Genomic DNA, 16420 nt, shown 5'->3' with positions numbered 1-16420 from the left:
ACAATACAATACCCAATATACAAACAACTGCAACTGTTTATTTTTATTAGTTTACAAAGCCAAATAAACACATGGGGTGTGTAAGTACTGAACACATAACTTCCACTTTACAGTTTAGCAACACCTCCAGTATAGGCCTACTATAATTACGATGAATTGCATGCGATGAAGATAAAGCAGATTGATCTACAACTGGGCTTGGCTTCTTAATTGTCCATCATTCTTCCAGACCCATCATGGCAGTTGTCAAAGATGAGGCTGTAGTCAGTGCCTCCAGCTTTCACAAAATCAGAGACGGTCTTACTCCCCCTGAAATCTTTTGTCTCAATGATCTATATATGGAAAAAAATAAATGAATGAATACAATTATAAATAACTGTGATAAACAGTTACGTTCATTGGGTGACATGTAACTTCAAATATTTATCCATAGCAAGTATTGAAATATGCAGGTCAGAGCACACAGCACAATGTGTAAGGACAAAGGTACTTATGGGCTAAAATAACAAACTACCAACAGAAATGATCAGTTTAACAGCTTAAAAACATTAGATGTGATAAGTTGCAGGAGAGGCCCATTGGTGGTCCCCTGTCTTGTTTGAGGTACTTGCCTTCCAGTCAGAGCTCATGTGACGGGCGTCAACCACAACGGTCTGGGAGCTGATCCCATAATCCTTCCCTTTATGGACCAGCCATTTGCTTCCATCAGCCAATGTCACTCTAAAGAAGACCACACGACAGTTTATAACAGTGTAAATGTCACAAAGAGGAGAAATTTAAAATTGCATGCAATCTATTATCAGGTAAATTACAAGGTATTCAATATTTTTTATAAAATGAAATGTGCAATTTTACATGCTTTATGCATTGGTACTGTGTCTAACGATCTAACAAACAAACAAACAAACAAAATCCTGTGAAAGAATGAAAACTAAACTGAAATTCAATTTTGCATGATTATCAATTTAGGCAAAAAACAATATTTTAATAAATATTGAAAACCAATTTTTTAATAAAAAGTAATTTCAATATGAAAAATACACGTATAATATGGAAGCCAGTTGTGAAATTAAATCAAAATCGTACAATGTATAATATATAATAATTTCACAATTCCAATTTATTATGTATGTATATAAATGACCAAGAAGGCACCCATGTATTCAATATCTATGATACCAGCAAAATTGGCATACCTGACTCCAGAGTGGCTTAGAGGTCCGATTGCAAAAGGCATACCATCCAAGGGCCTTTTCATTCTGTCTGCTTCATACACTCGTGAGTTGTACAGCTTTGTCAGGTCAGACTTCTTGGATAGGTCATAGCTGTATGTTTTTCCTCCCCCTGAACAGATACAATTTAGGAAAAGGCTTTGTTCCTTGTTTGGCAACTGTCACAGAAATCAAACCATTATAGATATTTAAAATATCACAGTGTATAGGCCTTCCATTGTTTATAGTATTTAATATTTGATACATTTATTTTATAATTTAATTCTCATCTTACCACCGCTTGACAGTCCGCCGGCCACAATGGTAATCAGCACGGCCAAGAGGACAGCCAAACTGGCAATAGTCTTGGAGAAGAACATGGCTGGAACTGGGAAACCGCAGGGTAACTTCAGTGTGGAAAAATGTTCTCTGAGAGTACACAGCTTCACTTATTTATACACCTCAGATTGTAGTCCTCCTCCCTAAAATGATCTCACTGTTTAAACAGCTCCTTCAGATAAACATTGTATGCCATACACACACACACACACACACACACACACACACACACAGACACACACACAAAAAAGCTTTAGCTCTTCCAAATCTTGCGCAATGGTTGCACAACCCTTTAATGAAAACCACCTTTTTGTTAAAAGTAGAAAGAAAAATAGTTCAAAAAAGTACTACATAAAGGTTGAAGTTAATCTCTATGGCTACAACTGTACCACTGATTCTATCTTGCAAATACATTTGATTACAAAATACATAATTCATTAATGAATGGGTTAATGTCGGGTCTGTGCAGGTACTCTGTTTACATTTCACAAAACACCCTTTGGCAGTGGTATTCTGGGAAACTCCAGCATGATGCAATTATTCTTTTCCCCACATTTTCACTGGCAATACCCTACTTCATTTACTTGCAGGACTGGAAATAATGTGGCATGCTACCAGCTATGGAAAAATGTTCTATACCGTTCAACAGTATTTAATTTATACTCACATTTTCAATGATTCTAACCAGGATTACAATTTAATGCTCAGATTGGTAAAAATTCACACTGGACAAATACAACACTGTACACAGAGAAGCATGACAAACTAGAAGGGTGAATCAAAAATGCAAATTTGGCTTAGCTTGTTGGTAAGATTTTACTTAAATTGCTTCCATCATGACACTTCAATGTGTCAAGTATATAATACACTTTTCCAAGTGAGCTGCAGGACGTATCTGGAGCCATTATGATATATAAAACCTTTGCCATACGATGATTCATGAGTCATTGTTTGGGTTGTATTCTTCCTGTCCCTTTTTGATGTCGTGCTGGATTTCCAAAATTCTTTCTAAAAAGCTGTAATTTAGAATACACATTAGTTGTAATCTTGTCAATGCTTAAATAAATTTAGATGATAATGCAGTCTGATTAAGGTTTCCCAGACGGATATGTAAGGCAAAATATACAAAATTTATTGGAAAATGGGAGGTCTCTTGCAATTCATGAAGGGCACCTAAGTGATGTTAACTTAATCACTTACTTTCCCCAGTAATATGTAGCATGGAAAATGGCATAAACAAAATAATTTGCCTTTATAATTGGAGCTTGGAGTTTCTTACTAGTAAGAATTTGAAGGTGCTTTAGTGTTTTGTAAACGACATTTGCACAGAAGAGACATTTGACTTTTGGAGAAATGCCAAAGACATTCATTACTAAGCACTAACAGGACAAAAGGAGCGCTGGGCCTCTCTGGGGATCACAGTGCCATTATGAGGTCTATCGGCAACAGTAGGGCCTCTGGTCTTTTTATGAGGTTCACAAGGTCAGTGCCAACATTGAGAGGATGCTATGTGCCTGGACACCAAGGAGAGAGAAAGCCACCGATCAAACCCAGCATGAGAGAGGTCATCCAGGCGCCACTGGGGGAGCCTGGCGACCTGTCTCCACATGTCAGGGCATCTGAAGGAAGGACTCCTGTGCAACAAGAAAGCACTGCAGGCAGGACCAGCGCTATGGGAGTGCTTAGGATCTCAGTGCACCCCCAGTTGTCTCCTTATGTCCCGAAGTCTACGTAGTATTTATGACTTTTGTGCCACCCGGGGATTGCAATTGCACCCCTCTGTATTTTATCGTGGCACAAGCCTGACTGCAGGGCCTGCTGCAAACATCACATCTGCACCTGCCAGACACTGGCATCACAATCAGGGGAAATCTGATGTTGCGCTAGATGGAAATCTTCTGTCCTCCTCCGTTAACGGGCTCTCTTCCATCTCTCCCTTTAGACCTAATGTCCTCAGCGAATGGCATCTGGCCAGGAGAGAATTCTCTTCCTCCCACAGTCCTCTTGCCATTCCCTCTTACCAAAAGGCATTTCTTTTAGCTTGACTCTTGTTTGAAGACTTATTTCATATACTGTATTGGTATGAATATAATGTGTTTTTAAATTATTTGAATATCATTTAAAAAAATACAATCCTTCATATATTTGCAGACAATGAGCCAGTATTTACTAAAACAACATTACAGCATGTACTCAAATGCTAATGCTAAATTGTGAATGTAGGTGACATTCGCCCATGCCACTTACTAATACTAATTCATTTCTTTTTTTATTTCACCCCAACTTTGGAAATGCCAGTTAAGCATTATGCTGGTTGCACCACAATATGTATTTGCTTTTGCAGGGCAGACTTACCAAACCTAACACAAAAAAGCACGAGAAAGCTCCAGCCATGACCATTACCAGCGCAGGAAAGAGGACAGTGGACCCGGCAACAGGAGAACATGGCTGGAGCTGAGATATGGCAGGGTACTTTCAGTATGGAGATTGTTTCTGAAGGAAGACCAGCTCACTTTGTTATACACCTCACACTGTGGCTCTGCTCACTGAACTGTTAAAACAGACAGCGGCAGAATCCACACACACAGACACACGATTTTTGAAACAAGTGTCTGTATTTTAAGCATGTGCAAAAATGACTATTTTCAGAGGAGTCTGAAATGAAGCCAATTTGGGTCTTCAGTCTACAACAAAATACTAAACATTATCACTAAACACAATGCCACAATGTTGTCTAAGAGATGGGTAACAAGGACAAAAATGATGGTTAATAATTTTCTCAAGTTAAAAAAGTGCTTTGGAAACAGACATTTTCTGTTGTCACATTATTCTGGGAAACTCCAACATAGTGCAAGTGTATCTTCCCCCACTCTCTGACCAATAATATTGTGCTGTCGATGTTGTAAGCTAACAGGAATAAAAATAGTGGAAATTCATGTCCCTTGTAGCAGTATTAAAGTTAAGTGCACAGTACTTTCAGCATTTCCAACCAGAATTATAAATTAATGATTGTAGATGTTCCAATTGAACAAATATAGCAATGCACACAAACATTATATAACAAACATTATACTACTCTGTAAATTTTTTAAAAACAAAACACTACTTTGTAAATGTACTAAATTCACTTGGTTCCAAATGGAATTGTATAATAAGTTTACACACACTGTACATAAAGCATGAACCTATACAGTATATGATAAATAACATTAATTACATGATGCAATAATTAATATTATAACATGTTCCTTTTCATGTATAGTGTACAATGAGATTCAAAGAGATCCAGTTTGAGCATAGCCCTATCCTAACACCAGTTAATGAAAAAAATATGTGTTACTTTTGCAAACATGCTACTACAGCTTATATGCAATCACTCTACATATGCTTAAGACTACTTATGACAGAGCAATGATCATTCATTGATGCACAAATAATTTGCTTCATCATTTCTCATTTCCATGAAAAATATTGATGAAGACAGATTTAGAAGTAGGAAACTGATACTTTTATTTGAAAATATTTTTCAGTTTTACAGCTTCATTATTTGAAATTTACAAGAGAATCACTGAAATTACATGACAAAATAAATACGATAATGTAAAATACAGTAGAAGTTCCAGAAACAGCAGTTTTTTTCAGTGGAGTATTCATTGCTTCTTTTTCAAAATCCCATGACACACGTGGCACAGAAGACCCTTGCATCAGATCCGTGATTAACCGTCAGACAGTACGTTTCATCTCAGATACAAGACTTAATAAAGTTTTTGAATTTTAACATAAATACACAGTATTAATAGGCTTTGTCACAAAGCAATTAAAACTGGATTGGTTTAAAGGAGGGAATTTCCAGGTGCTGTAGATTACAATTTACTTCACTGCATCTAAATAGTAATCACAATCAGAATAATTTGTCTCCTAATGAACGATTCACCCACCATGGTAATATTTACACAATGGGACCAAAGGGAGTGAAAACAACAGGGTGAATTATATTACTTGCTTGTTCATAAGACAACTACTATATAGGTGGGTACTAGTCTGAAACATTCTCTGCTACTTGTTACATTTTGAAACTCAGGCTACATGATATTAAACGTTGTATCCATGGTGCAGCTGATCATCCTTCACTTGTCATAACCAATAATATTGTAAGTAATCATGAACGGTTCTAATGCATTCTTTGCCAGAGTTGGAAAGCAGTTCATTCTTTATAGCATAACATTAAATAGAAAGCTTAGTTAGCCAAGTGTTTTCTTTTTAAGTTAAAAAATGTAAAGAAACAGGTCACTTTTTGATAAAGCAATATGATCGCTGAGAGGCAGGAGCCCTTCGGGTTCTTGAGGCAGCATACACACACAGGATTTATTTAGAGCAGTGGCTCCTTTAATGCTGTGATATCAGGTAAATATACTTTTTGTTTACTCATCCTGTCCTGGTCTTTCTCTTGGCTTAACTGGCAGCACGTCGTACCACTGGTTGTTTACTGAAACACAATGCAGTCGATTACATTTGTAAGTGACTAATGTTTCCTTCAAACGCAAGAGGTCATTTGTGCTTTTAAAATAAAAATTTACCCAAGACCCAAGTCAATCAATATTTCTAACAAATTCATACATGCTGAATGCCAGTAAAATGTGATGTTACTTCTAACAGAATGCAGACACAGGTCCTTATAAGGGTTCTAAAATTTCATCAAACAGGTGAGTATGATAACAATGAGAAATCATGTTCCAGATAACCGTCTTTGCTAATCAACAGCAAAATGAGTATCAGAGAAGTGCTGGCTCTCTGTAAATCTACGGTTTTACATCTCATTACTGTTTTTTATCATTTCATATGGCGGATGCTGACAGATGCGTCACTTGCTTACTGCACTGAAGTACTGTACTGGTTGTCAAAGCCTAACATAAATCAGGTAACAATTTCAACTGTGAAAAAGATTGTGGCATAATTAAATGTGGCTGGAGCCCCATGTAAAATAATAGAAAGAACAAGCCCCTGATGTTTTTAAAGAATACCAGGTGACAAAGATCATGCAATATTTTGTTTTTCCTGCCGTTTATTGGCAGGGGTCTGAGACCGAGAGATTCTGACACAGCAACAAAGCAATGTACTCCTTGACTGCCGGGACCCATCTGAAGAGTGTGGTGTTCTAAAAGCCACTGTAGGAGAAGCTCTGTCAGTCTGGGACTCTACACTGCCCTCTATGACAAAGCATATAGCAGTGCACACTGTGAGCTCCTGTCAGCCAGGTGATGTTGTGGACAGGGCTACTTGCTCTCCAGGAAGGTGAGGCTGGCCATGTGATGCTCCAGAGACTTCACTCCAAAACCATTGGTGCTCCTGCTGTTGAGCAGGTCCCCTCTAATAGGGCTGGGCAAGTATTTCTCTCTCCAGCTAAGGGGAGAACTCAGACTGCTGCTGTCTGACTGGTTCTGAAATGAGGGATGGGTGAGGAGGAAAAGAGGAAACACAGTAACATTGTAAGTATCATGATCATTTCTTCTCAACCCTGGTCAGTTTTAGCCCCCAAAAACCTATTTACCTGCATAGTGTGGGCACTACAATTTACATTACATTATGAACAAGTTATCCAAATGCTGGATACAAACTTGTTGACTCTAGGCTTTCCAAGAAAGCATATTGTAATGAACGATGAATGAAGTGGATGACAAACTTAGTGGCATCTAAGTACAGTGAGTTTAGTCCTCTGTTCAGAGGGACTAATTGAAGCAAGTATTCCTTTTTTCAATGCATACACATTATCATGAGTTCGCAGCTGGTAAAATGAATGAAAATTATGTTAGAAAATTCTCCAATATAACTCTGTTATATTGTAATAATGCCAAATATTTTAACATAATGATTATATTACATATAAGTTGGGGACAAATCACACTGCAGTTTGACATTAGCATGACTCTGACCTTTCTGATGAGCTTGTGGCAAACAGGTAGGAGGTTAACTACAATTGTCAGGATGCTTTTGGTACTCTGTATGGACGACTCAACCTGTTGGTGACAAAGGAGACAAGGGAATGGCCATGTAATGCTATACATGATCAATCGACATATGCAGTCATTTGGAAATGACTGACTACAAACACAGACATCTTAAGGCCTATGGGAGCGCTGATGATGAGAAGACGAACCAAGAAATTAAATCACAGACACTTGACATTTTATACGTCCAGAACTAAGGTATGAGACCCAGTACAATGAAAGTTCAAGCTGATTACCATGTCTTTGATGTTCCTCATTTTTTCAGTACTTGAAACATCTAGAGCTATAATTCAGACACTTTGAAAAAAAATACTGTGAGATTTCCCTCTAATTTTGGGTAAGGTGTTTTTAACAACACAGAACAGGTCACCATTTTGACCTTAGAAGATGGCAGAGAGAAGTTTCAGCTTTTCATAACACTTGCCATGGATCAATACACAAAGTACATAAAAGAAACACGCAAATTGAGTCCTGGTTTAATTAATGCTGAACAGTATTAAGGCTTACTAATGTAAACTATACAAAAGTATTATATATTTACCTACAAATTAACAATGCTAATCAAACATTTATTTTATATTTATATATTCATATTTTACTAGTATAACTGCCTTAAAAATGTTTAGAAACACATTTAATATTTTATTCATTTGACCAGGGAAAAGGCAATTCAAACATTTACGTCCCTGAAGAACTGGAATATTCTACACATTCTCCCTCAATTTAAAAAAGAAATGCTGAAAACAGTATCTGAAAAACAAACAAACAAACACAACAAAAAATTATGTTGCATTTGGCACACCTTAAAGTGCAAGTCAAGTATGGAGACATTGATGTGGCAATGTGCTTTACCTTCAGGAAGGTGGCGCTCTTGCCCTGTACCATGGTCCTTGCTGTTACCTGCAGCTGCTGACATGCAGCTGCCAGCCTCTCTGCCTCAGACACAATCACCACCTTCTCCTCATCATCTAACTGAGAGAGTATTACAGTTTTTACACTGTCTGGGGGCAAGCACCCACACACATACATGCACACATGCATGCACACATGCACACTCACACGCACACTCCAGCAAGTTAATAAATATGCAAAAGTCTACGACGACAACTAAAAAATTCACACTTGATGCTGAAATGCTTGCACTTCCAATAGCAGAGTATCGGTATTTCGTTGCACGTCTCTGGTTTCAAAAGGTTGCAAACAAACATCAGGAATGTTTGTTTGCAAGCTGTCAGACCACAAAATATAAAAAGCTGAAGTGATGGAACGGCGTCTGTGTTATAATTGTTTGAGTGAAACAATCTTCATTTTTCTCCTGTCTCATTTGCAAAGATGTGGCCTCGGCAAAGACGTGTCCCTGGAGCTCCGCCTCCTTCATGCCCAGGCTCAGAGCTGCGTCTGTAGGTACCAGAGGAGTGGGCACACTCATCCCTCCCTTCCCTCTCTCTCTCCCAGAGACAGATGGGAGTCATTAACGGTTGTCAAGGGGAGAGACGTTTAATTACACGCTGCGTCTACAGCTCGGAAGGGTGCGTGGTAGGAAATATATATTTATTGTTTACCTTGTCAGGCTTGGAAATCAAATTAAAAGGAAGGAATAGGGAAAGAGGAATAGGGAGGCGATGCTTTTAATTTGCTCGAGGAGTGATTCATCACTTTACCTGCGAGGAGAGCGACTGCAGAGAAGAGCACAGCTGAAAACCCTCCTCTGAAAACACCTGCAGGAAAGAAAAAAACACCGCTTAAGAATCTGATAAAGGCCACCATGCAAAACCCGGACATACACATACGCCACGGATTCCACTTCATTTAACTGCAGTCTACTTTGTCCTTAACTTTGAGTGACACATTTAAGTGGTTGCTTTTTAGGTCTCACAACAGTATGGACTGCACAGCAAAAAAAGCACCATCTTCAACTTTCAGTTTGAAACAATGACAGCAGTATAATTGGATAACATGTTAAAATAGTAAAATCTGTAAGTTGCTCTGGATAAGAGTGTCTGCTAAATGACAATAATGTAATGTAATTTCAGTATGTAATGTATGCAAGGCAATGTAATTATACTAACTTCACTGATTAACTTCATTATTCAAAGTCAATGCATAAACACACTAGCAGCTGAGTCTACTGTAAATGTGAAAACATTTACTGTCCCCTTGTTGAGCACATCCTACAACATCCAAAAATATGTGTAATATATTTTTGCTGTAGGAAGTGAGCTCTGCTACCAGACACAAGTAGAGGTTTGCTGGTTTCGAGGCCTGATTATGTTAGAGCGGCTGCCTTCAGCAGAGCCCTGCCCTGATATTTGGGGGCAGGAGTAATTTTGACTGGTCAGCGTTCTTTCAGCTGTTCCCTCTCTCAAAGCCAAAGTCCCAGGTAAAAAGACTTATGCTGTGATTTTCAAGGATGGTCCTGGGGACTCACTGCACATGCTGCTTTTTGTCCCTGTTCAGCTCTTTAGTTAATTCATTTCAATTGAGCTTTCAGTTTAAATGGACATAATTGATATTACTACGCTGAATCTCTTATAAATTCATGGCAAAATAAATGCCTTCTTGAAGGTACAAAGACATTTATTGAATATGTTTCTGTTAACATCTGCAGCTGCCATAACAAACAAATCATTCCAAATCATACTCAACAAATAATTAGTCAACAAATAGAGGAATTATATATAATTTAAAATAAATGTTGTTATCTCATCCCCTTCTGCTGGCACAAATACTATACTTTTTCAACATCTCATTTCTTTTAAAATGTACTTACAGACAACATCTTAAATTGATGCCAAATCCAAATCAGTATTGAATGAGCAACTTAATCAAACTGGATGTACTGAATCTAGAATGAAAACTAGCACACACTGGGGATCCTCACAACCAGGACTGAAAAACACTATGCGGAATCATGAAGCCAGACAGTTACAAAAGACAAACACGCTGTTTGAGTTTAATAAGGTATCGATCTGTGTGTCTCTCATAGAGTGGAGTCCCAGGAATCATTATTTTCAATCCTCACTCCAGCAGCACATTGTAAATATTGATAAAGAACGAGATAGTGGCATATGTACAGTTGGCTGTCATACCTCAGCTTGGCGAAATAAATCCAAAGTTGTTTTCAAGAGTCCTTCTCCTCTAAATCAACAAAAACAAAATGAAAGTGTTAAGCAGTCTCTGGTCTATGTGTAATGGAGCGGGCCTGCTGTGGGTTTTCAATCACTTGTGCTGTCTGCACAGCTCACCAGGAGATATAGTAAGCTCACTCTGCTTAAGACACGGCTGCTCGTTAAGAGATCCAATGGCAGTGCCAGCTCCAGGGCATGACATCACCTACTGGAGCCACTACACAGGCAGTCATTTACAGAAAACAAACAAAATGAAACTGAACACTTCAAGTTTGTTGCCTTTTCATCACTTCCTCAGCACTGGAAACTGAACTACCTCCCTTTCTCTACATCAGAGGTCCATTAAAAGTAGTAATAAAGAAATGTTTAAATAAAGTTTAAAGTCGTGTGTGTATGTAGGTGTGTGTGTGTACCTGGTGAAAATGTATATGGAGTAGGCCATACTGGACATGCTCTGTGCCTGACGGACGATTTCATGCTCCTGGTCATCCCACTTCTCGCTCTCGGAGTCTATATCTGACATCAGCAGCCTCAGCTCCAGGCCCAGCTTGGCTGCAGCAGACTGTTCCTGGAGGCCAGAACCTCACCATCAACACCAACACCATCACCATCACCACCAACACCATCACACGTGAGCTGTAGCTGTTCACTATGAACTTTTAATTCCCCTAATTCACATCAACATGTGCATGAGAAATCCATTAAACACAAGCAACAGGTTTAGTTACCCTTTTGTTGAATAAATATCTAAGTCACTTTATGTTTCATTTATGAGATATACGGCTTACCTCAGCATCAAGCTTGAGAGCCTTTACTGTCTTCAGGTTTGATGAATGTTTCTAAAGGAAAAACCAGATCATGATCTTCAGAGGTAAATACATAAAGGGATAAATATGTAATAATGAAACAGTGACTAGCACAATGCAACATCAAAGTAGTCATATGCCAAAGCTGTTACATAGTTTACTTACCCCAGGTCGTGGTAAGGACAAGTAGTTCCTTTTATCTCCTTGAATAGCAAAAATAACTACATTCAGTGCCAAAACTAGACAGACTAGTGCTATGAGTCAACCCAATACACATGATAAAAAATAAACATAATGACTTAATCACAATAAATCTGTTACAATGGAATTAAACATCATCAAAACAGCTTCTACCAGGATTGAAGCCCAAAGCTAAGATACAATTTCATATTTTCATAAGAACAGTACTTTTGTCACTCTATTTTTGATACATTAAGATGAGTATGATGAAAATGTCTAATCATGAATTTTACTGAACTCTATCCATCTGTTCCAAACACTGACAAATAATTTGGTATTTCATTAAAATAGAGCCAGAGCTAAAAGTTATCCTTCAGATTCTGAATTTTGAAAAATTTAATATTAAAATACTCTACTTGAACTCTTATTGTATTGAGAATATGCAATGACAAACTGATCTGCAGTCAGAGAAAAACTGTAACCAAGAATACATCATTTCTCTGGAATTACCATTTGCTTATTGTGTTCACTGACATGTTCAGATATGGGCACCCCAGTCAAATGTAGAAATGTACAAATTTACAATCATTAGGCATTATTAGGGTTTAATCCTGTGTCCACTGTTGAGTTAGTGAGAGCCATCGGTTAAGATGATGCAGGTTATCTGCTATTTTATAAAAATGCACTGCTGTCTGGCAGGTTCAGCAGGTGCAAGGTGTTTGTAGAACAACACAACAGCATTTTTTTTCTTCAATTACGTGGCTGCCTTCATATTTGTGTTGTAACATTTTCAGAGGAATTACCCCAGGGTGAGAGATGCTATAGTAAATATGGATATAATTTAGGGTAAATTCTAGGATTAAGTCATATCAACAAAATAAACTCATTCCTGATGAATCATTTCCCAGTCCAAACACACACATGTGGTTGAAGCCGGTCTGGGCACAGCAGCTGCAGATTTGGGGGAGGTGGAGACAGAACACACTCAACTTTTTCAAGGGCATCGCAGGTGCTTGCCAGATCCATCAATCATCTGGATGGGCTATTACATGGGCACAAAGGACTGGATTAATGTATCCCTATTACATAAAGATTTTTGGATCTGGTCAGTGCATAGTGTAAACGGATTCCTGGGAGCGAGCAGAAGATGAGGCCTACCTCTCCGTCCCTCAAACACATCATTGATCTCCTTCAGCAGGATGGACAAATCACTGAGCTGTGACTCCCAGGCCTCACTGAACACCTCCAGGTTCTCTTTGGCAATTTTACTGGATGGATGGAGTGCAAGTGTCTGTGCTGCAGAGATTATCTAAGTAGAACAAGGTGAGAAAAAAAAAAACTGACCTTATGTACTTAATTCTAAGACATCACCACGGGTGTGCAAGTTAATTAGAGGAAATGCCAATTAGTGCCTATATTTTCAGAAAGGCTATTAACAAGTTTCCAGCCAGCTGTAAATCTATAGAGAATGAAGTATTTTTCACAGAAGTGCTTGGTGGCATTTTTTAAAAACCGACAGAGGTGCATAGATGAAAAGAACTACATTTTGCAAAAATCTTTGAAATGTGCATTTTTTGGATGCAGTATGTTCACTGGGCTGACTAACACCAGCAGTGCAAAAGTGTTCCATTTGGACCACAAACCAGTGCAATCATGAACTATAGTGACGGCACATACAGTAATATGGTACATTATTACAAAATCAGAGCTATGTGAAAGCTCTCTGGTCTAGTCATTGCACAACGCCAGCAGCAGTTGAAATGCAAATACACTATAGCATGCAGAAGTGCATGTGTGCCCATTGCAGAATGTGATATCAACCCCTTGAGCTTGGAAAAGAGTATAACTGGTTCTCAGTTATGAGGACCTTTAGCTCAGTATGCCACAAATGCTGAAGACTGTGGCACTCTTCCCTCCATCAAACAGATTTGTTCGGCACACTAGCTTCTCATGGAACAATTCTTGTCCAATATTTTCTATAAAAATATCGACTAGTCTTTATGACTGACTAACACAGCTTGCATCAATTCAACTAATGTTAATTCAACTCTACATATTTTGAATGATATTAATTGCTTTTAATTTGATATAGTATAAAAATATAAATGATATATATTTGATATAAAGTTTATCACCGTTGCATTTAAAACAAACACACATTTCTCCACAGAGATGGCTGAATACCCATTGTCACAGTCACACTGAATTAAGCACAAAAACAACCCCAGTTCAGATTGTCTTTAAAGTATACTGTTAATCCTGTATAGCAGAGTTTAATGACTAAACTCCTGGAGGGCGGTAATCCAATATATTTTCCAGCTCTCATCAAACCATTACTCAGAAGTGTGGCTGAAACAGTAGAATGAAGTGGCTAAATGCTTGTCTGGAATGAAAGACTGCAAACACTGTGGCCCTCCAGGACCAGGGTAGCGCTGTTGTTGAGATGTGTATGGGTGAATTTCAAAGATTTCCCAAACTACCTGTGGCCCAACGACCTGAAAGGTCTCCTCAGCATGTATACAGGTGATCTCCAGTGGCTCTGTCCCTGAGATGTGACGTAGAAGTTGACAAGTCTGGAAGAGACCAACATCAAAAATGGGACAAACCAGTGTAAGCATCCAAATTTGATGAACACAATTAGCAGCCAGGCTAAGAGTTCAACTACTCTGCTAAGGCTGATGAAAAAACAGAAAGGGGAAGTTACTTATTATCATTCAGGGCCAAAAGAGTGAACTGTCAAAGTCTGACCCTGAATCATTGGAGGTGAACGTGTGATTGACAGTCCTGTGACCAGACCCTCACCTCGACTAGCTGCTCCTTCTGCTCGGTCAGCCTGCAAGAGTACTCTGCCACGCCCTCCAGGTTGCCCTCTCCTCCAGACACCTTCAGGGCCTTCAGAACGACATTGTCAGCATGGTACTTCAGCAGGTCCATTGCTGGCCCCACCGCTGCCCTATGGAGCTGAAATAGAGAAGGAGAAACAGAACGTGGAAGAGAGAGGGAGGAATAAGACAGGGTGAAAGCAAGAGAAAAGCATGAGAGATCAATAGTGGATACAGAGACACCTGTCCACCTTTTCATTCTTCTTTGCAACAGATGCAACATGCTGTTTTTCATTAAATTCTGTCACATGACCACAACAATCAGTATTATCAGAATATCTAAGACACTTATGCTACTGTAATTCATAATTACTTCCCTTTTATGTTGCCAAGACCATCTCACATCACATACTTGCATGCTTAGAACTTGTTCTTAGAATCCATTTATATAGTTGGATAATTACTGAAGAGATTCAGAATAAATACATAAATACATTCAATTCAATCCTGCAACTTACTAGCTGCCAAGTACTAAGTCTCACAGTTTCCATCACCCACCATTGAAGAACTTCATTGTGTTACCAAACAGAGGGCTGCCAACATAAAACTCGAGCTATACAGACAGGTTCGTGACAGTGAAATATCTTAGCACAGATGCTCACTTCCCGCCGTAGTTCATTCACTCTCTGACAGGTCTTCAGAATGCTGATCTCCATTTCCTCAGAGGCCTCTTTGGCTTTGAGGGACTTCTGCTCACAAAAAAGATAAAGAAGCATTCAACTTAATGTCTTGATACCTGAGAGCAATCAGACATTCTGCTGTGGAACAGTTAAATATATAGCCTGTAAATTATATAAGGTGACCATACAATGGACACCCATTCCCGTGGTCTGGGTGTTCTTGATTATTACATGATACACACCGAGTATTTCCTCTCTGATTGAGTTTGTTTTTCATTTCACTTTCTGAGATGAGTTAGTTAGATATCTACCTACCTAATACGTTGCACACAGCAAGAAAAACACAGTGCTCTGTATGCTTCTGTGAGTCTGTGATCATTCATTCGAATCATTCAACCAACAGCTGCATAAATCACCCAATCAACAAAGGACGCTGGACACCCAGCCTGAAGAATCAGCCCCCATTATTGGATGTAGAGATACAGCCACAAAAATATGCTAACCTTTCAAATACACCTGGAGAGTGAGAGGCCCAAGTCTCTCTTCCAGAGGGGACTGATGGAAAATGTCAAAACAATATCAAGCTCAACAGGGGTTTGTCTCTGAAGTGCTCATCTTTCAATAAATTCAATTTTAATTTTCATTAAAGACAACAAAATGAGGTCCCAATTCACTCAAAACTGATAGCAATCTGTACATCTGTAAATCAGACACCATGGAAATAAAAAGACATTTTCTAAAAAACTGTAAGATGCTTTTTCAAAGTTATCTAAAACAAATTCAACAAATTCAACATTAAAATCACCACAATACAGATTTCCAGGACAGCATGTTAACTCTGACACTAAGGAATAATAAAAAATACAAAGAAATTCTGAAAAAGCCATCTCTCTGGTAAATATGCGTTTAGACGTTGCTTTTAGTGTTCGTCTATTCAGAGCACTAAACTGACGACAGGTCACAAGGAGAACTCTGCAGGGTGGGGGAGAACAAAAGATGGTGCAAAGCTCTGTGGAGCTGGAATCTCCATTAGGGCTGCCTTCACACTGTTCATGAAAACTCAACATATATCCCATGGTGCCTCCCATTGTTCAGAAACCTAGCAACAATCTCAGAGATAACGGACAGGTGTTTAAAGGGAACACTTGGGCATACAGAAATGGCACTCAAGTCAAATACTCAAGAAGAGGAAAATGTTAGATGGATCCACAGCAGCTCCACCACAGAGGAAGAGTGGTCAATAGCAAAG

General features: G+C 38.7%; 2 protein-coding genes across 2 annotated transcripts in view; both read right to left on the bottom strand.

The window, feature by feature from the left end:
- Window positions 1-18: 18 nt before the first annotated feature.
- Window positions 19-1677, bottom strand: LOC118784043. The gene is made up of 4 exons (XM_036538012.1): window positions 1507-1677; window positions 1197-1344; window positions 612-720; window positions 19-332 (listed from the first exon to the last, which is right to left on the bottom strand). Exons 1-4 carry the CDS (start codon window positions 1589-1591, stop codon window positions 207-209), a joined length of 468 nt encoding a protein of 155 aa, XP_036393905.1. The 5' UTR covers window positions 1592-1677; the 3' UTR covers window positions 19-206.
- A 3794-nt stretch (window positions 1678-5471) lies between these two features.
- Window positions 5472-16420, bottom strand: part of LOC118784657 (alpha-catulin-like) — a 37293-nt gene continuing 26344 nt past the window's right edge. Inside the window, exons 8-19 of the mRNA XM_036539015.1 lie at window positions 15154-15240; window positions 14472-14630; window positions 14150-14242; window positions 12828-12978; window positions 11655-11692; window positions 11472-11522; window positions 11097-11251; window positions 10645-10693; window positions 9217-9273; window positions 8408-8527; window positions 7481-7564; window positions 5472-6988 (exon numbers count right to left, since the gene is read on the bottom strand). Coding sequence (XP_036394908.1) covers window positions 6824-6988; window positions 7481-7564; window positions 8408-8527; window positions 9217-9273; window positions 10645-10693; window positions 11097-11251; window positions 11472-11522; window positions 11655-11692; window positions 12828-12978; window positions 14150-14242; window positions 14472-14630; window positions 15154-15240 — 1209 coding nt within the window. The 3' untranslated portion in view covers window positions 5472-6823. The remainder of the gene's footprint in view (window positions 6989-7480; window positions 7565-8407; window positions 8528-9216; window positions 9274-10644; window positions 10694-11096; window positions 11252-11471; window positions 11523-11654; window positions 11693-12827; window positions 12979-14149; window positions 14243-14471; window positions 14631-15153; window positions 15241-16420) is intronic.

The sequence above is a fragment of the Megalops cyprinoides genome, chromosome 10, assembly GCF_013368585.1.
Source record: "Megalops cyprinoides isolate fMegCyp1 chromosome 10, fMegCyp1.pri, whole genome shotgun sequence".
In the NCBI taxonomy this organism is placed as follows: domain Eukaryota; kingdom Metazoa; phylum Chordata; class Actinopteri; order Elopiformes; family Megalopidae; genus Megalops; species Megalops cyprinoides.
This window is presented reverse-complemented; position numbering and strand designations above follow the sequence as displayed.

Coding starts and splice junctions, on each gene's coding strand:
- LOC118784043 (XM_036538012.1), bottom strand. CDS start 1,591: ATGTTCTTCTCCAAGACTATTGCCAGTTTGGCTGTCCTCTTGGCCGTG. Junction 1,345..1,506: donor CGGCGGACTGTCAAGCGGTG/GTAAGATGAGAA, acceptor GTATCTGTTCAG/GGGGAGGAAAAACATACAGC. Junction 721..1,196: donor CTAAGCCACTCTGGAGTCAG/GTATGCCAATTT, acceptor GGTCTTCTTTAG/AGTGACATTGGCTGATGGAA.